The sequence below is a fragment of the Helicoverpa armigera genome, chromosome 3 (genome assembly GCF_030705265.1).
Source record: "Helicoverpa armigera isolate CAAS_96S chromosome 3, ASM3070526v1, whole genome shotgun sequence".
NCBI classification, from domain to species: Eukaryota; Metazoa; Arthropoda; class Insecta; order Lepidoptera; family Noctuidae; genus Helicoverpa; species Helicoverpa armigera.
In genome coordinates, this window is record NC_087122.1 from 7,153,154 (window position 1) to 7,177,337 (window position 24,184).

Consider the following 24,184-nt stretch of genomic DNA (forward strand, 5'->3'; position numbering starts at 1 on the left):
CATAATCGGGCATAAATCACTTTATATAGATACCTGCCAAGCGCAACCTGTTTCAATTGGCACGGCACAATGCGCGCGCCGTATTGTGTGCCTGCGCAGACCGCCACCTCTTAATTTATATCTTCATGGTGATTTAACGACAGCAGCCAAATCTATCCAAGCATTCGTATCAAAGTTTCCACTATTGTAGCTTTAAAGAATAAAATTCATTTGTAGTGTCATTTATAGGTTTTTTATTCGTTTAGTTCGCATCATGAAATTTATAGATATGGTCTCTTTGTTCAGTTGGTCGTTCGGTGAGTATCACGTTTAGCACACAATCGAGAGCATTAACATTTCCATTGAAACGTGCAGACTTTAATCAGGCGATGCAAGTCGCTCAGCCCAAACATGACTAACTGACTGAGCTGCGCCACGGAATGAGCTGCGCTTCACAATATTGTTCTTCATTTGTTTTCCAAGATAACGATACGACCATCCTTACTTATTACTTTACGAAACCATTAATGTTATTAGTGAACACAATTATTTATATTGTTTACAGATTTATACTGGTCGGGGTCTGATTTATAATAAAGGCTCTACAAGCTATTAAGTAACGCCTTCTCGATGAGCATGGACCACACACAGCATTCAAATTAGAAAAGTCAGACAAAACGGAAACGATGCATTTATTTTGGGTTTAGAGAGGAGCGGGCGCCGCGGGCGTTCCTTCTTTCTAAGCTCGTAACTCTTCTAATAAGACACTTTACGCGAGCTTAACTAGAGCTTAATGCGTGCAACTTCCATTGTATATATCATTTTGATTTGTAGTGAAACCGAAACATTTGTACGTCCCGCGTCTCGACCGTTAAGACGATTACAGTCATATTTTTATGTGGCTGTTCATGGTTAGAAATATTCTCAATTTACTACTTTATAACTTAAAGATAACATAATAATATTTACATCGTTTTTTTTAAATGGGATGATTATTTATTGTTAAATGCTAGTTAAAGATAATTCGTTTTAAAATGATCGATGATAAGTGCTTGGTTGAGTTTTTGTTGTGTTCGCGGGTGAAATAATTGCGAGCATATTCTTATGCGTCGCAGACACTCAGACAGGCGCTCGGCCTTCAATGCCGTCTCTATTTCCGCACTTCCCCTCACTTGTAAATGGCACAAATTGTCTTCCATGCGTATTGTTTGCAGATAAAGTTTTTGTTTTAGTTTTTTATAATGGTACTCAGGTTCAGTGTTTAGGAATTTAGGTTAAAACTGAACTTATTTTGATAAGAAAAATATTTTTTTCTTTACAAATGCATGCAAAATGTTATCCACAAAAATATTGCATAGAATAAAAAACAAAATAAATTCACAATATAATGTACAAATTGAAAAGTTCCAATTATAACAATTATTCTCCATTGTAAATGAAGCGTGTATTGGTAGTGATGCCTGTGACGGGTCAGGCGTCCAGCGAGCGCCGCACGCCGCGCCGCCTCACAATACAAAGAACGCTTCTTATAGTCGCGAGTTAACGTCGCATTCAACCGCACTCAACCTACTGAGCGTTGTCACTCAACGGTCAATCAACGGTTTTAAAAAGAATTCTGAATAACAATTTCGTGCGCTCTGAATTACATTTTATTTCCTGCCAAATGTCAGATTTTAAATAAAACTTTATGAGTGACTCTATAAAGAAACGTGAATTCAGTCAACTACATCTGTGACTGTATTTTAAAGGAATTCATATTCTTTTTATAAGATGCGATTTGAGAAGTAACGGTTCTCGTTTTGAATAGAATTTAAACAATGACACTGACGTCACCTTACAATGTAGATATATTTATGGGACGAAGGAGAAAGCCCCCAAAGAAATCGTTATCAATGTATCAATATCACCCCTTTTATTTATAGTCATTCATTAATAGAATACCAATAAACATTCCGAATAATAATAGATAGAACGTGGGCAGATACCGAAAATCTAAATATTTATGTTGGTAGATATCTATTGTTGCTGGCTGGCACAAAGTAATTGTAAGCTTCAGCGCGTAATTATAGAGCGACGTTAAATTTCAGACTTGAATGCCACTAGTTACGCAGACAGGAGACATGACTTATTTAGTGCCCATGTTGCGTTTCCATCTTTAATCTGCGTGGGCGCATATTTCTGAGAAAACATTTCTTGTTGACCGTACATAATGCTGCCAAGAAAACAGAAGTAATAATGTTGGCCATACTTGTACGGCGAAGAAGTCCGTAAATGAATCATCGCATATGCGTTCCTCGTCAGGCCGCAAAAAGAGGTTTGTCGAAAATGCTCCTCGTTTAGTTTTGCCCAGCGTGGCTGCGTTCGCGCTCACTGCTGCCTGTACTCATCCCTTATTTATTTATACTGGTATGAAGAATGTACATTTTTTGTGCTGCCATAACAGTGTGCGTCCAGCGCTGCCACAATCCAAGCAAGCGAATTCTTTAATTGACAAAATGCAGCGAAGTTACATTCCAACTCGAATCGTTGGCTTTAATGTGGGAATACAAAATGGATTATTAATGTCATTTTCACTTTTGCATTAATAAACGCTTATATGTTGAGCTTATTATCTATACCTCTACTTTTAACGGGGTAATTAGGGTATCGCATTCGACTAATGAGGATTCTTAATTTCTTGACATCATCATTTCGATACAATGGGTGGATTTATAAATTACCTGTGAAGAATTATTGCAATGTTATTGAATCATTTACTAATAAAATATATCACTTTTAATATTCATATTCAGAAACTATACCTAATTATGTACAATGTTATTTATAGTGTAATGAAAGATAATCGTTTAAATCATCAGTTTCTATCAAGTCTCGCTCAGCGCTGGTAATGAGTCGTTAGTTGCGATAGGTACTAGTTTCTCTTATCATTGATGATAAAACATGCGTAGATTTGTGCCGCACCCTGCACTTTCCCTTGAAGGTAGTACTGCACCTGCCGGGTGAGCGAGGTGAAGCCGCGCGGCCTGTTCTCCGCGCATGATTCAATATATCTGCAATGCGACAACAACATTTATGGATACATATCTACGTGAGGTTATTGCATATGAGAAGACAGGCTAAATGCATCTACGTGAAAGTTTGCATCGTTACACCGAGACTTACATGGTTATATTAAGAACTTTAGTTTTGTTTGTGAATAGTAGAGATAGTACCTATTATGATACCGTCTCTACAAGTAGATGTTAGCCCATGGTAGTATTGCTGTACTATCGAGTAATTATTTAATCTTTATTCTTGGATTTTAATTAAGAGATGAATATTGAAGCTGCAGCCGCGAGTGGAACGACCGGAGAGGATAAGCTCGGCAGGCGGGCGCACGCAACCCTACGAGACATGCGTGCCGCTCCGTTACGACACCTACACCAAATTTTTCCACATGCCCGAGCAGCAGATAAGCGGCGAGCGACGCCAACGTGTTATTTATTAACGAACCGAATGATCGATAGTTGGACGCGTCACCGGACGTGGACGAGCGCCGCCTTTCGAAACTCGCCGCCGCCGACTGATCGTTTCGCTGTACGCTGTACACCTCCGATAAATCCATCCCGCAATGTCTCCGACTCGACCGAGCACGAAATTCATATTCTTTGAGACAACTTCATAGCCGAGCTTTCACTCAGGCGTATCTTTGTAGGTACATATGACTATAGTTTTTCATCTCACTAAACTTCTCACATGGATCTTAAACTACTCCCACTCTATATGAGAACTGAATATTGTACAACAGCAACATTATTCCTTTAGTCCTAGCAAGGATTTTGTAAGCTGTCTGAGAATAGTCGTGCGTGCAATGTCCGTGTCGAATGCATTGTTTGCGTTGCCAAGGCTTCTTCAACCCTTTGCCAAAGTCATCCGTTCCGCTCTAGCATACGTCACATCGTCGTGACAGCTGTGCGCGATACTTTCTAATCGCTCCATTCAATACTCAACAGCAAACAAATATACAAGGAGTAGGCAACAAGGCGACTTGCGAAACATTAAATGGCTCGAACAATTGACAGCCAGAAAAGAGTAATCAATTAATTATTTATTGAGGTGCCAGTCACCCGAAGCTTTGTCAAAGTGGTTGCACAACGTCAAGCCCCGATACTTCCAGAATGTAAGCAATTGAATGAGTTTATAATGTAAACAAGTTCGTATGTTTACATGTATCGGTTCGAGGCAAACGTGATAGGAAACGATCGGAAATTCGAGGTTCGGCTGCACAGGGCAGGTTAGACCAGTCCCGGTGGCCTCGCAAGGACCCCAGCAAACCTGTTAGATTCGTTGCACGATTTTTACGTGCGCACCTACCGGAATCTCATTCACGTGGTGCAGCCCGCACTCCGCCCGGCCCCCTGCGCCACCGCCTGCCAGTTAACTCGTCAAATGACTCACGCTTCGGCTGGTTAAATGCCAGAAGCTGGCTTTTCCAGTTCTCTGATCCAATTCGCACATTCTATTCTTACTTGATACTAACGCGACATTCTGTAGCCTGGGTAGCTTCATTGATTTGGTAATGACGTGCGCTAACATGATAATGATTCGCCGAAATGCTCCTGGACTTGATTATTTAAATATCCTGATTTCACAGAATATCTTATCCAACTAACAGTACTACTTACGAAGTTTGTAACTTTTGCAACTACAATTCAGAACATACATAGGAATTGCCGGACAGCTATCACTGCGTACATGGATTGAAGTGTTTCGATGTAGGTATCTATTCCAGAAGTTAGTTTTTTGGAATCTCGTTTTAGCTTAACTTTTCAAGCTGACTGGAAAGAAAGTGGTAGTGGATAAGTATGTCACATTTCACACAACAAATGCCAAGATGTATTAACACACCAGGAACAGGAATCAGGTAGAACTACGATCCGGTCAAACCCGTCCGACGCGTGCTTCCAACATTTTTTATTTATTTGTCTGCATCGTCGGATACCGCTGGGTGTGACGTCAGACGACCTAAACTGGTTAGCGAGGGAGCAGGGATTTGCCTCGTATCCTTCCGGTTCTGCGAGCGGTTCAGACCTGTTCTACATCAGGTTGCGCGGCACCAGGCGACCCGACCGCGTGACGTATGAGTACTGAACGAACTTGCATAAACTCACCCGAATTAGACAACGCCCCTGCGTCTGTTCGAAGCCCGTTCCAATAACTAGTCATTTCACTCTCGGGCCAGACACCAGCAATGCTGACTCATGCTCTGTGTACGCAACAATTAGCAAACGTAGCGTCACATTATACGATGATCGCCGGTGGGTACCATCAAAGGTCAGTATCCGTACCAAAATGGTCACGCCTAATAACTGGTTCGTAAGTTGTAGTCGAGTCATTCGTAAAACTACCGTGGTTTTGTATACCAGTATTTTACGCTATGTTTACTCGAACTACTATACGATGACTTGAATGGAGCATTACAAATAGAGGACTGATAAGTTTAGCGATGATGCACCTGTGTAGTGTAATTGAGTATTTTGATGCATTGTTCTGAAGTACGTTGTATTGTTGCAGGAGACGCAAAGAGGTGATGGAGGTGAGCGGAGAATCGTGGCGCGCGTACTACTCGAGCGCGGAGCACCCGCTGAGCGCTACGTCGGCGGTGCTGGGCGCCGTGGCGGACGACGGCCAGGGCCAGCCCATCGAGTACTACAAGCTGCCGCCGCTGGGCCAGGACGCGCACCTCAACTTACACAAAGACGCCAAGCTAGTCGACGTCTGGCCGTGAGTCACAACTGCTTCTTCTTCGCCTGTCTGCTCCACCACTGAGTTGAATTACTCATATTTTTGTTTATTTGCTCTATTGTGTTTACACATTATCATTTGTCTAATGAGTCATAATTTATCATTTTACATATATTTTTTTCTAATTATTTAATATACAAATACTATGAATACCAAGTAAATACTGCGGCGGACTAGGTAAAAAATCATAAGAAGCATAGTATAAACATATCTGGTGCGACTCATAAATCCAAAAAAAGATATACTTATAGCAAAAACCTAAGGAGAGATAATCGAATATGTAAATTCAATCCCAAACATCGATACCTAACAATCAAGTGGAATCAAAGAATGATCACGGAAAATCAATCGTCGATTCTCACGGCCGTACATCAAATTGAACGTTCGTGTATCGGAGCAATTATCATTATAATCGCCGAATTCTGTGGCGCGGTGAATACGGAATGAATTCGCGTAAAATTTATATGTAAACTATGATAATATGCAATCTTTGTGTAGTGGAGTTTTTGTGCACGTAGAGATGCAGGCGGGGCCGGGGGCTGTGTGTGTTGCTCAAGTCTCACGGACGAGTACACTGAGACAAGACGCCGCGTGGCTTCCGGCCCCAACGAAAGGTGTAAGAATAACAAATAATAAAAATGTTAATGTTCCACTCAATAAATCATGAGCGCTCATTTGAATACCTATGGCGGGATTAACGAAATAGCAGTTCGCGACTCGCGAACCCCGCGCACCTTACCCCTCCAACTGCCGCTGTATATCATGCCGAAATTAACATATTTTTGCTATTTGCCAACATTTTACGAAAACACGTGTTTTTATCACAAATATTTTGGGATTATCGACCTAGAATCACTGTTCTTTTTTTATTATTTCGTCTCCATTTAGATAAAATAAATTTAAATACAATAATATATATAGTTTTTATGGAATAAATTGTATAAAATGTAAATCACTAAACGGATGAAAATCCTCTGTCACTTTTTGAATTCTTCCAAATGATTATGAATACAGTCGGTGCATTCAACGAATTCCCATAGAAACGCGACCCCGATCAAATTATACTCGCTCTTTGAAAGAGGTTGTTAACAGCATCCTTTGAATAGCGACGCAAAAATGAGCAAACGCCGCGTCACATTCTTAATACAAGGAGTGCATAATGTTAACTTGACCCTATACACACCATTTAAACTTTTATTAATGTTTTATTATGTTCCATAAACACTAGTTATAAAGGAAACTAGTTTTAAATCCGTGAAAATGTAAATCTTTGAATTTAATTTCGTTGTCAACGAAAAATAAGTAACTGTTACTGAATACGTACATAGTTAAGCGTATAACTGGAAGTTGTGTAATGTAGGTTGTTCATATAAGAATAGAGAACTGTGGAAGTGGTAAAAGCCTCCCACGTGTCACCACACACGGCGGCGCGGCCGAGGGTCTGCGGGTCCCGGCTCTCGGCTGCTGCCACCCGACGCTCCAGAATGTGACACTCGGGGCGCTCCATTCCGCCCGTCATGCTCGTCACTGTTTACGGGAGTGCATAAATACAAATAATGACAATAGACGGATGTGGCTGGAAGCGGCTCACATTGACAAGGACGCCCAGGACTTGTCTCGAGTCATTGTCGGCACGCGTCCCACGCGCACGGTTCAACGCGCGCCGCTATTGCTCATTCATACATTCAAAATTATAACGAATGCTCTCAGCCGCCCGCACCCATACGCGCGCTGTGTCTCCAAATGCGTTTGTATGCTAATAGTTCAGCGCCAGTGCATCGTCAGGTTTGAAGCACACTATTTGTTGTCTAAATCGCTCGTATTATTTGAATTGAATGCTCGATAGATGTAGAAATGAACTAGTTCCGTATGTATTCCTTCGAGATTCGTTGACGTAGGCGTGAAAGCGTTTCGTAAACGCATTGCGTAGTGCGCGGGCGCAGCTAACCGCAGTCTAGGAACAGGACTACGCGGATGTTACGGGTATTAAATGGAAACGGCGGCTATAACCATTAATAGTTGTCGGAGGCTGTCGAATGCTAACGCTAAGATTAGCATAGAAACGCGCGGCGGGATGCCTCTAGGGAGGGCCTCGCCCTCTTGACCCTGTCACTGTTCGCACTTGCTGTACTAACGGGAAGTCGGTTTCTCCACACTAATGTACCTAACTTATTTTACGAGCTAATGATAGAAATTATCTGCGTATTTAATTACAATTAAGGTAAGCAAGTACTATTTTGTAAATACAGTTTAAATACTCATCATATAGTATCTTATCGTCATATTTTTATAAACGCTAGAATAAAATAAAAAAACTTATCTATATGCTAAAAGCGGAAAGTGAATAGTTTAATTTAGCGAGCAGGCTGTGCGTATGTGTCGTTAATGTCGCGGTGGTTTAACAAAAACTCAGGGACTTGGAACCGTGTGACCCATTTAGGACTAGAACCGGTTTCCTCTTGAAGATACGTCGGTATTGTTAAAGACACAGTAGTTAATACCATTCAATTCCCTTGGATATAACGGACCCTCTTATGAGGATAATGCATAAAAAGATGGTAACATCGTTATGTCCCTGACAGTGGCGGTCATCACGTAGCGAAAAATGAGAATGGGGATTGACCATTCTTTCTTGACCATTCTTTATCATGCGAATATATTCCCCTGAAACAGCTGCGCAAAGAAACTCGCCTGATAGTCGTTATGCCGATAGTAAAGGAACTCATTATTATTATACTACGTAGGTACTCGTCGTTAGAAGTACTTAATTGATTACGATTTAGGGAATAACTTACTTGAAATTAATGGCCAGAGACAGTTATGTGTAATCAAACGCCCGATTTAATGACAGAGACAAATGGCGAAATCGTTTTCAATTAAAGTTTTTGATAATGTATTAGTTCCGTGAGAAAAGTAGCAATAAACCTACATTTAGTCGAATGATATATTAAAATAGAATGAAATTACGTCGGTCGCATCCGCTGCAAGCGCCTCCTCCGTCTCGTTTATCGTTCGGGAGATTGTAATCAGTTCGTCAAACGATGGATAAACTGTCGCCGCTTCAGATGTTGTTACAGATAGCGCCCGCTGCGCATATGTTTGCTTATTAAGTTATTATCCAGAGTTCCACGGAATTACATGAGAGTTTTCAGCATTCAACTTTAAGATAAATAAGTTGTTATCTCAAGAAATTTATTGAAAATAATTTGTCGGTAAATTAATAACATGAAATAATCTTATTTTAAGCTGAGTTCACTCAGCTTTTGTCCTTGAAGATTGTGGTGGTAGTAGATTTGGATTAAATGGTCTTATAATTTTAATTACTGCAAATAAATTAAGACCATTTCTTGCATTAAAAAGTATAAATACAAAATATAATTGCAAAAAGAAGCTCTTTAAAATAACGTAAAATACACATTTATAACATTTTCCAGTATAACACAAAACCCTAGGTATTTAGCTTTAACTTACCCAGTGCAGTTATAGTATTTTGATAAGACGATTCCAGCATTTTTCTATAATTGTACGTAGAGATCAAAAATAAAAAATATGAAAGGTGTTCTTTGTGTATCGTAAGAGGTATTTCGATAAACGCATTGAATGCATGTATGAGCGAGGGTCGCTGCACCCTAGCATCGTATTGTCGAGATCTCATCATGTGTGAAAGGGTGTTAAGTAAACATTGCAAATAATTATAATGGCAATTGCATCCGAGCGACGAGCCGATTCAGCATTGATAAGAAAATTTATATTTGCATGTAAAATGTAGTACGCAGCTAGAGATGGTGATCATTCTTGCCTTTTATTACAGTTACTGTTATGTTAATCGCGAGCAACATGACACTGATATCAGATTAACAGTTTGGGAAATATGTTCCGCTACCTGATAAAGTTTGAGAAATAAACAGTCTGCATGAGGGGCTTGCTCGTACGCATGTATTACTTTAACGTTAGGATTATAAAATTAATCTCGTCAATCTGTGCAAATGGTTTGAGAGCGGTTTAAAGAAATACGAACTAATCAATTTGGTATTTAATTCACAACTACAGTAAGACAGTGTTTGTGAGACTCGCTTCCCTTAACTCCTGACAATTTATTTTTATTATTCAATATCTACATAAATACCAAAATTGTGCTTTATTCGTAGTTAACTTTAAAATGGGTATAAGATTTGCGAAACTATCATAAGTAGTTAGCTGGGTACTCGATTCTGGCAGCACCCACAGGGCGAGAAGCGTCAGCTGTCAGCGAAACGCGCTTTGTCCCGTTTGTACAAGCGTCAACAATGAGCGACAAGCAAACACGGCATTGTGCTCCACGCATATGAATAACGATATCTACGCGTCACGCCGCGGGCATACCAACCTCGGATTATAAAACTTGCACATTCGCACATTTGCATGAACCGACAACAGTTACTGGGTAGGTTATAAAGATTTAAAAATTAGTTTCTCTTGAAATTACAAATTCGTTTCACTTTTCGCATGTCACGTTGTTAGTTATTCGCTCTACGGAAATTTGGCGATCCCCACAGAAATATTTTACACAGCTGAGCTTTATCTTATCGAATGAGCGATTTCACACTCGTCGCGTTTCTCTTACAAATCGCGTGCATAAATCGTGAAGAATGAGCAAAGCGAGAATTGCAATCGGACACGGGCGAGCAGCGTCCGCGGCTCGGCTCGCGGGAGGTCGCGCGTCCCGACCAATTCGGACGCATGAAATAGTGCCGCGAGAGACTCTTATCTAAAATAAACATCTGAGCGCCGGTGAAACATGTCTTCAATTATCATAAATCGGCGCGCACTGACAACGGCCGACGAAAGCCGCGCCCGCGCCGCGCGAGGTGCGCGCTTACATGCAAACAAATCAAAACGCTCCCATGTAAATGAACTTGCTATCGCTATTACATGTAAACTGTCCTACTTGAAACGTTCTTGTATAATATGTATTTCTGAGATATTTCTGTCGCCCTTTGTTTCTCAGAATGTTGTAAGTAGTCGTAGTAAACTTGTACTGCAACAACAGTTTCGCATATGATCGTATATTTAAATAACAATTAATGAAAAATATGTGTAAAAACATTAAAAAAGGTATAATAATTACTAAATTATATCGCTAAACGAAACTGCTTTTGACACATAGTTTTATATAGATTTTTGCACTATTAATTCTGCGTATTTTGCCTTTTTTAATTATTTGGCCTGCCAGCTCAATAAACCACATGATAAATTAAAAAAAATAACAAGTAGTAGGTACAAAATTGAAGAAACGCTAACAGCATTAATTGAAACATGTTAAATAATAGATGTTCAATTACTTATGCTACGTTATCTATCTAATACTTTGTACGATCTAATCGGCTACCGTTGCTCATTTTTATTCTCGAAGCATTCAAGATTGTGTACCATATAGTATCAGATAAAACGGAGATCATGCCCCAACAAAGAAGCCACGCTGTTCTTATCGACTTTCACAGAAATCATTAGTAATTACACTGCTACGAAGTTCTACGAAATACGTAGCGGTTCGTAGTACGCAATAAGGGCACTCTAATTAATTATTATTTTTAACCAATCATCAATTAGCGCCTAATTTAAAAACATTTGTTTTAACAATAAAATGTTATAATTAGTTCGAATAAATGTGACGTAGCTACGTCATTAACTAATCGTAGCAACCAAAGTATGCCAAAGCCTACGAAATTTCGTAGCACATTTTTCCGTCACGTGTAAATGTAGTACACTCATGTGCTATAAAATTGAAGTGTTTTAAAAAATATGATTGTTGAGTATTTGTTAAATTGTTACGCTGAATGAATAGCGTGTGAATGTATGAGTTCGTAACTCCACTACATAAAGCGTATTATTGTAGCAACAATTCAAGTCTGCTTTAGTATAAAGTTCCCAGCTATATTCATAGATGGCAGCATGTGTATTTTAGCGACTAAATAACAGGATTGTTGTTGAAGTGTACAAGCCAACTTCAATGATTTTAACTAACAGAGTTAACCGCAGGATTGTAAAAAAAAAACGAATATTTAACAGAAATAAGTATAGTGTAAATATCTTTTTTACTATAAATAGTATATCAGACTGATTGAGATGTTAATCTGTATAATGGAAATCACGAGATACATTAAATATTTGAATTATGTAGGTATATTGCTTACATTGTGTGTTACAAATCTCAGTTGCAAGCTACATAAATTGGTTGAAATAGTAAGGGTCAAATATGTAAACAATTTTAAATTATACAGATTACAAGTAAGTTTGTACCTTAAAATACCATATTAGGACCGACTAAACCGTGCAAACTAGATGTCCGTAAAATAACTTTATCTCGGATTAGATATTTACTAAGAAATATAAAGTAAACCTTGCAATCATGTAAATAATATTGCAAACTGCAACAAGTATGATAATTTTATTTGTATTTTGATTGCTAGGAAAATACCATATGACAATTTGACAGTGTGTAACACCTAGAGCGAGAATGATAGTACGACGAGTTAGCGCGCGCATGGCGAGGTCGGGCGGACTCGTAGCGGCGCGCGCGCACGTCGCCAATCACGCCTGTCTCCCCTCCGCAGGGCCGGCGGAGCGCTGAAGGCGGCCAATGGCGCGCACGGGGCGGAGCTGGCGGAGCTCTCGGGGCTGCTGCACGCGGGGCTCGTGAAGCGCGAGCCCGAGGACCTCAGCCGCAAGGTGGTCGACGAGCCCGAGCACGCGCTCAAGCCGCCGCGACACAAGGTGCGTCACACGTCCGCACGCCGCCGCCGCGCGCGCACGCACTCACACACTTACTGTACCGGTCACTCATGTATTATTTATCGCGCTTGTCGTACGATGCGCCGAGCACCGCGCTCGCGACGCACTAGCCGCGCCCGCCCGCGCCCACTCCGGCCGGCCAGTGCTGCCCGCCCAGTGCATGCTGACCGAGGTCACTACCAAAGGACCATTACACTTTTTCGGGATTACACACATTGATAATCGTGAACGTGATACGATCCATCGACATTAGTGTACGTGAAGCTGTGAACTGTGCTTTGACGCGGCATGTACGCGTCGACGTTGCGGAGCGGACAATTGTCGTGGGAGAGCGCGTGTAACCGGCGCGTGTGTCCGCAGGTGGCGCTGGGCGAGCCCGGCGAAGCGGCCTCGCCGTCCCCGGCGCCCTCGCGCGCCTCCTCGGCCGGCTCGCTGCTGCCGGACGCCGCCATGTACGCAGCCCAGATGTTCGCGCCGCCAGGCACCCCCAGTCCCACCCCCTATGCTGACCAGTACTCGCGTCAGCCAGCTACCTTCGCCGGCGAACCCTACTACAGAGAATATTTCGTTGGCGAGGGCTACCAGCAAAGGGCTGCACCGCCTTATGGTGATGCGGAGTCTGCATCCGCGTCTGCCTTTAGTGACCGATACGCAACCCCTCGCTATCACAGCAAGAGTGTAATCGCTGCAGCCGGGCTCACAGTGGACCTGCCCTCACCAGATAGCGGCATTGGAGCCGATGCAGTGACTCCCCGGGACCACGCGTCCGCAATCCAGCAGGTCGGTGTTCGACGAGGGCGCGGGCGGGCGGGCTTCTTACACACACACATACATAACAATAACACTCCACACTTACTTATCAATGTATTTACAGATCGCTGCGATGTCACTATCGTATTGCTCATTTATGTATTCAGTCACATCAAGCTGAATCATGAGACATTTTGCGAAGTTCACAGCTTATCTCAGTCGCTTCACAACAACATTCCACTTATCATTTGAAGGAGACTTCTTCTCTTCTAAGTATCTCTAGGTACATTTATACATTTTCATGTAAATATCGAAACTTACCAACGTAATGTTAGATTGTCAACTGACCCATTTCTGTGAAGTTGCACAATAGCTGAAGCCCACCCGCGCTCTACACTTTATCTTATATTTCTATTTGTAGTACTTTATATAAATTATAGCACGTATTCATTTCATTGAAGGCATTCTAAATCCCAACAGTGGGGATATATTGATGGGCTGGTTTAAAAGTCATTATAAAACTTAGGAAAACTTAGCTTTCAGAGTTACTGATGTGCATGTCGTTGTTCCAATAGTTGATATTTGCAAAAAAAATATATCTTTACATCATAGTCCATTACAATAATTGAACTTACCAAACCGCTCAGTACCATCGTATTCAATATATAAAATGTACCTGCATCATCCTATATTTGAGCGGACCCGTTTGTTTTGACAAAATTTTTCAAGATTTGATAAAAAATATCAAGTGAGAATCAATTTGGGTGTATCTTTTACTTATTTTGGTAATATTTGTCATAAAATCTTAATTATTTCAAGGAAGCTCTAGTCATACTCGCCATTCAAACAATTTTTTTTCCATATCGATTTAGTCAGATTTGAGCCGTTCGTTCCCAGTAACTGGCTGCTTAAAATATTTATAGTACTCCATTTCAAAACTTATCGAATCAAGTATAGTTTGGATTAAAGAAGCACAGAAGATTTAACCTAATCCAGCCTAACTGAATTAATTTGAATACATATTTGTTGAACAATTCTAATAAGAATGCCAACAGTGAGTAATTTGCTAATAGATGATGTATAAGTATAAAAGCTAAGTCCACTAATTGCAAGTGCATCGTACAGACAATGGAGTCGACGCCACGCAAGACCTTCAAACCACACAATTGCAAACACCTCGCATTTGACTTGAAATTTATGAGTTTACATATTAAAATAACAAATTGACATGACCGGTAATCTGGTTGAGCTAAGTGGTCTTGAAGGACTTAGCAGTTCCTAGGGCGTGGCGATCACGAACATTGTAGCTACCTACTTGCCTCCCGACTGATCTAGATTGCACATTTATTATTTTGCCTTTTGTTAACTTGGTACAAAAGAACGACAATACTGACACTAAATAAATTAAACTTGACACCAGCTACTGAACATTGTTCCGAACTTGTTCATCGACTTCAAACACGAATGTTACATTCCTGTGGAGCTGAATACATTATCTTAGGAAATACTTAATTCCTTATTCGTTATCAGTATCCCGAGCTTAACATTTTCACGGCATAACTGTAATTAGTTTCAATGTTGTGAGCACAGGTAGTGACGGTGACGTAATTACAATGATATTTTAATGTGTAACCATTATCATAAATTAGACGCCAATTAGATTTAATTTATGGGAGATTGCGACATTAAATATCTCTAAGTTTTGTTTTTACTATAATCCAAAGATCGTACCTACCTACCAAATTTAAAAAGCAAATTATCTACAATAATGTGAGACAATATTGGATACGCGACGAAAAAAATATGCTGTCAACTTATTTTTCTTTGAATTTAGGACTTTAGTGGCAATCTAATAAGATATTATGCTAATAAGAATGTGTTAAATGTCATAAACATATTGGGTTTTATGTTACGCGATGAAGATTATAATGTGTATTATTATTTGTGCAGTCGTTCGACTACACGGTGATATGCCAGCAACCGGGAGTCGGCGACGACGGGCGAGGGACGCCGTCGGCGCACCACTCCCCGGCGCAGGCGCCGCGCACCCGGCCCTGGCATGACTTCGGCCGGCAGAACGATGCCGACAAGATACAAATCGCCAAACTGTAAGTACTCAGCTCAATTCAATCTCCTAGTTCGAGCCTCTGGGCCCCGAGTACTAGTGATGGTACTGATCTCAGAATGTGCTCGCGCTATCGAAAGGCACGGGAATGTAAGACTAACTCACGTATAAAGCAATACAGCATTCATTCATACCTTAGCACAGCAATGTCATTTTTTATGCACAGTATCGAAAACAGGCTGCCGCTTGATACGAGTTCCATGTATTAGCATTTTATTATTTTTACCTAAAACGAGTCGAGATTCTGCGTAAATTACTAATCATGTTAAATAATTCAACATTTAATATGTATACGATACTGGTATCTAATTCAGAGAACGGAGTTTTGTCAGTTCTCAGTCATAATTACGTTAAGACAATTAATTAATGAACATTCACAAAATCCCTTAATCACGCACCATTCATTGTTTTACTTCTTAAATCATTAAAAATACAGCAGTATAATTAGCATTTTAAATTATCACTTTGAAGAATTTCTGGTTTGAGTAAAATATTCGCTTTTGGTGCGGTAAATCTCGACGTGAATTGTAAGACATTTGGAAAAACACAGAAACCAAAATAGAATCATGTTCGAATTAAATTATAACTGTCTTCGTCAATTTTATTGGCACTATAATCTACAAATCGAACTAGATAAATAAACTTAACCCTTTTCCAGTGATTTGTAACAAATTGCCCCCGAGTATTTACGAAGGTAAAAAAGCCAAACAACTCGCGGCTGGTATAAACACGTAACTTAAACAGTCAATTCGTTTCGATCAAACCTTTTTTGTAATGTGTACGTAATTTGCTGGTGCGAGTGGTTCAAACGACAATATTGACCGAGCACTTTGCACCTCCCCGCATGACGGTTATAATGTGGTCCTTTCTAGGAAACGTAGGCATTCTGTGGTCACTTCGGACACACACAGTCAACGATACATTGTTACTACTTCTAAAACTATGAATAGTTCAGGATGTACTAGACATCGCCCGCGTATACCGTTGCAAATGTAATTGATACCATCTGGAACGCTAGAACTTAAGGAATAAAGTTATTTGGAAATTGGTAAACAGTGAAATAAACTCCGAAAATCCGTTAGAAAAGTTATCCAAACAAAAGACATAAACGACATATTTAATCAATATAAAGCAATCAATATAGGAGCAAGTAATATGAGGAAAACAAAGAAACTTTGACAAAAAAAGCAAAGTGTATTAAGTACACTTCATTTTTTTTATTTCTTATAAGTATTTTCTTTCACAAACATGCCTATGTTGTGTTCTACTTTTTACTTGCTACCTTAATAAAAAATCTTGCGGTTTGCGGCTCTCAGGCCACCAACGCATATCTGTTTTAAAAACTAAAAAATAATAAACCATATATGATATAATTCAATAATACCTTTTGTTCAATATTTACGGTTTATTGCTATTTTTTTGGGTACAAAGTGAGTCAATATTTAGAGTAATTTACACCACTTTCATTAAATACTATAGATGACTAGTTATGATAATTTAATGGAACGGATTTTGATTTAAATAAATATAAATTAGTAATTTAACCAGTATTGATATAATTAGCTGTATGATTTCTATCTGAGAGGACCGCACGCGGTGCGTGCCGGAGCGAAAACGCATAGGGGACGCATGTGAATACTGTGAGAAACTCGCCTTTATTTACGTATTAATTAATTTAAGAATATTCCTAATCTGGTAACAAACTACTACAAATTGCCTAAAAAAACTGTTTTTCACTTATCAACTTGCGCAAATATTAGTGATAGTTATTATTTAAAAAAAAGCTTCGTTAAAGCAAACGGTCAAAAACGAAAACATTCTTTAAAAAACAATTGTAATTTATATTTCTATATAAAACTTAGATAAGTGGATATCTCATTTGTAAAAACAATAATACCCACAATATTTGACGATTTTAATTTAATTTTATTCGTTTTAATATCACTGAAACACATTCGGAGCATTATTGTGAATGAGCGCCGACACCGCCTTGTGTTCGTCCGCGCTGTTGTTAAGTTGTTACCGGAATAGTTCTCTAAAAGGTGCTAACTCATATTTCGTGATCTTTGAATACAACCAGTAAAAGCAGGTGTGAATTAGTAATTTCCTAACTGACAAGTTAATTTACTAGAAGGGTTCGTGTTTATTATTTTCCTAAAACGTTCCGCGCCTACATGTATTAAACGTAATATTTTTAGATGTTTTCAATACCCACAACAAGTTCAATGCACTTGTATGTAAATAATATTTTTGAAAAACATACTCGGGACATTTAGAAAATTAAATACTGATAAATACGTATAAACGCGCGTGATAATGAAACGCTGAAAAAGGTGATTTTGTTTCTTAATCTCTAAATAGTTGGCTTTTGGAATTTAAGTATTTTGGATGTGTTACAAACTTGTCAAAGGAAGTCAGTATCAGTAAATGTTATTCACATAATTACGTACTCGAATAAATTCGCCATTTATACTGTGACTCAATGAGTAAAAGTTGATACATTTCATTAGGATTGCTTCAGTTATAAATATATTGCTTCGGTATGCTTTAAAAACATTGTCTCTGTCTAATTCACGAGTTTGTTCTTCTTGTTAGAAATTATGATAAGTAGGAAAAAACTCGTACTTATATCAATTGTTGAATTTAGTCAGATACAAATAACAAACCTCATAATGTTTTTTATTGAACAAAAGTTGATAATTAGATTGAAACAACAGTATACCTAAGACTTTAAAGTCGTTACGCTAATAACCTAAATTTTGCTTGTTATTTAATAATGCAGAACATTTTAAAGACAGTAGACTATAGATAAAATTGCCAGAACTGCCGTCTACTGCCTAAATTATTTGAGTAGTCGCTGTGATCGGTACTGTGCATGAATTATGTTCCACAGCTTATTTATGAGTGGAGCTGAAAGCTGCAGTTCGCTGTAGTTCTGTGCAACATTGCGCAACATTGCAGTAGTTAGCTCCTCGCCTACGACCGCCGACTTGTTTTCCTCAGCTGATACAATTTGCGCGGGATGATATACTACTGATGTAGAATGGTTTTCTTCCATTCCTAGATCAAGATACGTTCCCTCATAAAACAATGATCGTAGGAGTCAGCGGTTTTACCCAACTCCCAGGTGCTATTTTTTAAGTTGCATGTTCTTTGTCAACTGGTCTCGAGGCGGCGTCATTCGTCTCAATAAGTATTTTCTACCTCGACTGCTCGTTAATGCTCCTATTGAATACTAAATGTATATTTATTTACACGCTACCTAATTGGATAAGAGATGGAACGAATGTAAGTAAACTTAGCAATAACATAGCTTTTTATTCTTAATATTCTTGTACCGACTTAATTGAATGGCGACAATATAATTGTATTGTTTCTTTTTGTGATCAAGCTTACTTTTAGTATTTTCAACATTTTTTTTTGTTCAAATGAATACTTGATTTACTCTAAAACTTTTCAAAACATATTTTACAAATAGAACAAATACTAAATAGACTTTTAAATTGGAAAATTCAACATTTGAAAACAAGCTTTTAAAAGCTTAATTATTTATAAGTAAACAGTACGATTTAAGTTAAAATGTTAACATCAAATGAAATCATTGGAAAGAAACATCGCGTCGTCGGCGGAAGCAGTCGTCGACATGATAAGTGCATTAGCATTATTATCTCGATAATTACTTGCTTGCATTTGGGCCAAATAGCGCGGTCGCTTCTACCGTCTTAAATAACGTTCGCTGTCGATACGGCGCGCCGCCCGGCCGACTGCCCGATTACCAGCCCTCGCCGGTGCCCGTAATTCCAACGCCCTCACAAATGTTAGCTCTATTACTTACCGGCCAGTTAAGTACACCAATACCTCTCGAGGTATCAAACCAACACTTTATTTACTTCTCGAATTCTCAACATTGGAATGAGCTTTTAAAAGGCATAGTAACTTAATCAAGTAATATGTGTGTATTTGATTATCACTTCAAAAGGCACCAGCGGACATACTTTTCCGTATCAGAGAATTAATTAATTAACAGATATATAATATCCTAACGACTTTTTGTTTTTAATTTATTTCTATAAAAATGTATTTCCATGTGTTTGATAACGTTAATGCACATAATGTTATAAAGTTAAATCGTAATGAAATACACTGTTATTTTTTATATGGTCCTTAATATTACAAGTTCATTACTGGAGCTTTTAAACGTAGAGAGCAATATCGCAGCAATGCTTCAGGATTGCGCCGTACACGCGATCCTAACATCTGTCCGCTTTAAGCCAAATGAATGTATACTTTAAACGGCATTCCTCTGCCTCTGTTAAGTATTGAAACGACGTTTTCATTCCGTTTGCCCGATCACTTGGAGACTTGCAATCTACTTATCTGTTTTATTGTCTTGGGAACTGTATTCTACAGACAAACACTATTTGCCTTTATTATAATTGTAATGATAAATAGCATTTAATGCGTTTGGCACAGTTGCACGAGCGTGTATGATGATGACATTCTTGCAAGCGTAGTTGGTAGGAAAGCTTCTATGAAACATTTGCAGATACGTATAGCAGCGAATAATGATAGTTAAGCTATGATGATAGGGTGGCGTGGCTGCGTGTGTCGGTCGTCAGCCGCAGCCGGCAATCAGCGCGCTGCCATTACGCAGGCTAAGCGTTCTCATTAAGCAGCCGCGTGCATGATGCACCACCAGCCCGCCACCGCGCGTAGCGTGTTACGTGCTATCTCCTGTAAACTATAAGTACACCGCCCCTACCATTAAAAGATAATATCTTTTAATTTAGAACAAACCTCCTTTCATTTACAAATACTGCTACCAGCTAACATACATAAACAAAACACCAGCATTAATACAAAAAAAAACTTTAAATTCTTTGCGGTTTTCAAACATTAAAGCAGTATGCGTTTTCCCATACAATGGTGTACAATTTCCATCAAAAATTGACACTTGATGCGGCGTGAGTCCTACATAAGTTCACACACACATGAAGTACCTACATTTACGTTCTATAATTTGCTCGAGATCTCACAATGTGACGTTTCAGACATAAACAAACTTTTTATCTTTATTTATATGGGAAACAAAACCAGTACTAGCCGTGCAATAATTAAGAAAAATCCGTATAAGTACATAGACACTTGCATATTTATCCCTGGGTCTGACAAGGAAAAAGATAAAAAATGTTAATGGTCGCTAACGAGTCATTTTTACGAGTTTTTAATACCAACTGTTGTAAATTCGCTTGTTTTCACGTAGCCTGTGTAGCCTGGAATTTCACAATTTATACAAAAACAGACAAAGCTTTCCTAGTACACGAACTAAATGTGCCTTCTGAATAATTAATTGAGGCGATTGAAAGTGTTAGTGCTGTAATATTGTAACAATGTTAAATTGTTTGCAAATGTCACCGTTTAGAAGGAATAGGTGTGAAATTTTCAATAGAGCTTTTCTTTTACTTTTCAAGTTAGTTCGAGAAAAAGTGCAAGAAACGATAGTAGTGTCCAATAAATGGTGTTTTTGTTTGGCGAGTATAAGGTTATATCTAGAGGGCTTGTATTTATGCGCATCTAATTTGGGCGGGAGCGCTCGGAGCGCTCGGAGGCTCTGCGGGACGCGAACCTCGCCGACTGTTATCGCGGCGTGCGTTTTTATTGCGAGCACTTTGTTGTCGCTGCGTTCCAAGACTTTTTGCGCACTCATCAATTTCCGCGCCTCGCCGATTGATTTATTCATGAAAGCCAAGGCTCTTGTCTCCACTCAGGAAGTGTCTTTTTTTGGCTGCTCCGCCACTGAAATTTGTAATGAAGCTCATTCGAAAACAATGTGTTATTTATAACTGAATATAAAGAATTCATGTACGTACGCCGAATGCACATATAAATCCGAATATCTATTGGTGTTCTCATTGTCTTCCACCCATTGCTTTCGTATTTATTGATAGGGAAGTATTGCAAAATTATAATCTCGCTCGTAGTACGAACAGTCCATCAAACGTAAGTAAACAAAGGATAAGGGTAGTTGAAATGACAATACAAAGCAACATTGCAAATGTAAATTGTGTTCGGAATCACTTAGAGAGCATCAGATAGGCGAGCGCCCGCGCCGCCGCGACCGATCCGTCAATGTCGGCCTGCGTTTGCATTACACGGCTTTTATCTTCACAAGCTCGGCTCAAATCGCAAACATCAGCGGGGCTGTTTACCAAATTGTTTTCAATAAGCTTGGGTAATGGTGTAACCGTAGAACTAAATCGACGCAAACTGCTTTATCCGCATTCCTCAGACAGATTTAAAGGATTAAACGTTTCATAACGATTTATTAGTTTTTATCATGTTACATAAGTTAAGTCGGTGCCACAATAGGCTGGTCAGATAATGAGTAGTTAGTTCGGCGGTGCAGCTAGCGCGAGTGCGGAGTGCGCGTGGGTCGCGGCGAGATGCGCGGCGCGACAAGGCGGGCGCGGGCGCCGGCAGCGCGTGGCGTGCGCGGCAGCGTGCGAGGCGCTCGGTGTCGCTAACGAGCCGCGGCACGCGATCACCGCTAAATTAGCGGGGTTTTCCTTCCGTCGGCCCAGCACTCAGGAAATCGCGAGAAAACACAGTTTTTCATTGCGCACTACGAACTGGATCTCCGCGCCTTTATGTAACGACGCCGCTGACAAGCTGTACCGGCCGAGCAATTAAGATTTCCACTTTTTGCACACTTTTATTGCTTTACTTCATGGAAACTTTATTGTCGAGAACGTGTATCCGTAGATAAGTATCTCAAAGAAGAAATCGCACTTTTTCTAAATGTTACAGAAACCAGCTCTTATTGTGCATTTTATGTTCCAACAAACATTAACGACAAGTCGCCTACTGCGCTACTCCGTAATACGCAAGCTTTTTGTGTTTATCTTAAATCTTGAAGTCGCAGGTGTCGTACATGTCATAGCGACCGCCGCGCTCGATGCTATATAACACTGTTCTCGTTTGCGCCAGGTTTTCCCCGTACGGCTTCAAGTACCACCTGGAGACGGCGAGCAGCAGTTCGCAGCGCCGCGAGGATGACCGCATCACATACATCAACAAAGGCCAGTTCTACGGCATCACGCTCGAGTACATTCACGATCCTGATAAACCACTCAAGAACCAAACAGTCAAGGTGAGTCTTTTAATAAAATTCAACGAATGCTGGACATTCTCAGTTAAAAAAGTCAATGAAATTATCGACGTTAACGGTTAAGTGGCCGGATGTTTACTTGTATTGGACCTTAGAAAGCTGCGGCAGTGGTCAGTAAACGTACTCGCGGAGGGAATCGTAAAACACGCCGCGCCTCGACGTCGAAGCACCGCGCGCCGCTCTACGAACATCTCAATTTATAACTGCATTAGGTTCACTACTGCTCAAATAAAATGTACTAAATTATTGTTCCCGAGGAGTAACCTAATCAATATCCGTAGGTTTTAGTATTGTATTGATGAAATAATTTTTCTTTCAACACAGCATAATTAAGTTCAATGAATTTTTGTACAATGCAATAAGTAATGCGTAAGACACAGAATAATGATATTTCGGAACTTTAAAATATGCCTGTCTTTACCCTTTACTCGCGGTAAAATATTTTATGTAACTTAATTAACAAGAAAGTAAACGTAATAGTCTGTTATACGTTTCGAGGTAATTGCCACAAGGGCTACTGTAAGCAGTGTGCAAATAAGTGGTGGTAAGTGGCAAGTAGATAAGTGTGAGCGGCGCTCGCCCCGCGTCGGGAGCGACCGCAGGCGTCCCGGCTCAGTTTCATCCCGCCTCTGGTTCACCTTCAAGTATTCACTTTCATCATATTTCTTTCTCCGGCTACTTGAATTACCAAACATGCAAAAGGTGCTTTTATTTATTCTTATTGGTAGGTATTTATAAATTCAATACTCGATCCACTCCTTTGAATGTTAAAGGCGAAATTAATTAGATAACGTAAAAAAAATGTTAATCTGATAACGAGAAGGTATCAGTTCTGTTTCCTTTCAATAAAAATTAAACAAAACCTTTTCAAATGCAAAGCTAACAATCAGCCTCATCTTTAAATTGTTTCAAACACTTATCTGCGTAACACATAACAGTTGTATTTCAAGTACAAGTCAATATCTAATACTACAATGACGTGACTAAATTAACCATTTACTCGTGAGAATCTCGCGGAGACAAAAGATTAACCGCAACAATTATACCGACGCGGTGTCGTGTCGGCGCGTCGTGGAAATCGGAAATCCCATCATTATTGTTTCCTGACACTTCCCTGAAAAACATGATGGATAGTACTTACCGAGAGAAGGTTGACACAATAAAATTGCACCATAATACACATTAACCATGTAATCTTGATAAACCAGAAATTCCACATTTGGTAATCTGGTTAATCTGGTTTAGATAATTGAAGTAGGTTTTTTGTATTGTTTTGATTTTAATGTTATTGTTTGTACTGGTTATAAAACGGGACGTTACTCATACTACAGTAAGAGACGTCATCACAGACTAGTAGGTATGCTCACGCAACTTCTTATTCAATGTTTGAATTTTCTTTTTTTGACAGCGCCTAACATATTCAAACACGTTTTATCTGTATTCAATGGGCTTAGATCGGAATAATCAGAGATACAATGCGACATACGTTTGAAGTTATTATTAAGGCAGTAAGTGGGCCGCGAGTCCGGCCGCGGCCCGGCCGTATCGCATTCAATACGGACTCAGATAGGTGTACAGAGCTTATCTCGGCGCAATCGAGTCCGCAT

At 39.6% G+C, this 24,184-nt stretch overlaps 1 protein-coding gene across 4 annotated transcripts in view; it reads left to right on the forward strand.

Annotated features, from left to right (window-relative positions):
* The window catches only part of Grh (grainy head), a 101,185-nt gene that overhangs the window by 57,763 nt on the left and 19,238 nt on the right, over nucleotides 1-24,184 (forward strand). For 3 of the 4 annotated variants that reach the window (XM_021333100.3, XM_021333101.3, XM_021333103.3), the window contains 5 exons: nucleotides 5,533-5,742; nucleotides 12,357-12,516; nucleotides 12,895-13,314; nucleotides 15,235-15,392; nucleotides 22,397-22,559. In XM_021333100.3, the coding sequence (XP_021188775.2) occupies nucleotides 5,533-5,742; nucleotides 12,357-12,516; nucleotides 12,895-13,314; nucleotides 15,235-15,392; nucleotides 22,397-22,559 (1,111 nt within the window). The remainder of the gene's footprint in view (nucleotides 1-5,532; nucleotides 5,743-12,356; nucleotides 12,517-12,894; nucleotides 13,315-15,234; nucleotides 15,393-22,396; nucleotides 22,560-24,184) is intronic. The other variant, XM_021333102.3, reaches the window with a different exon arrangement.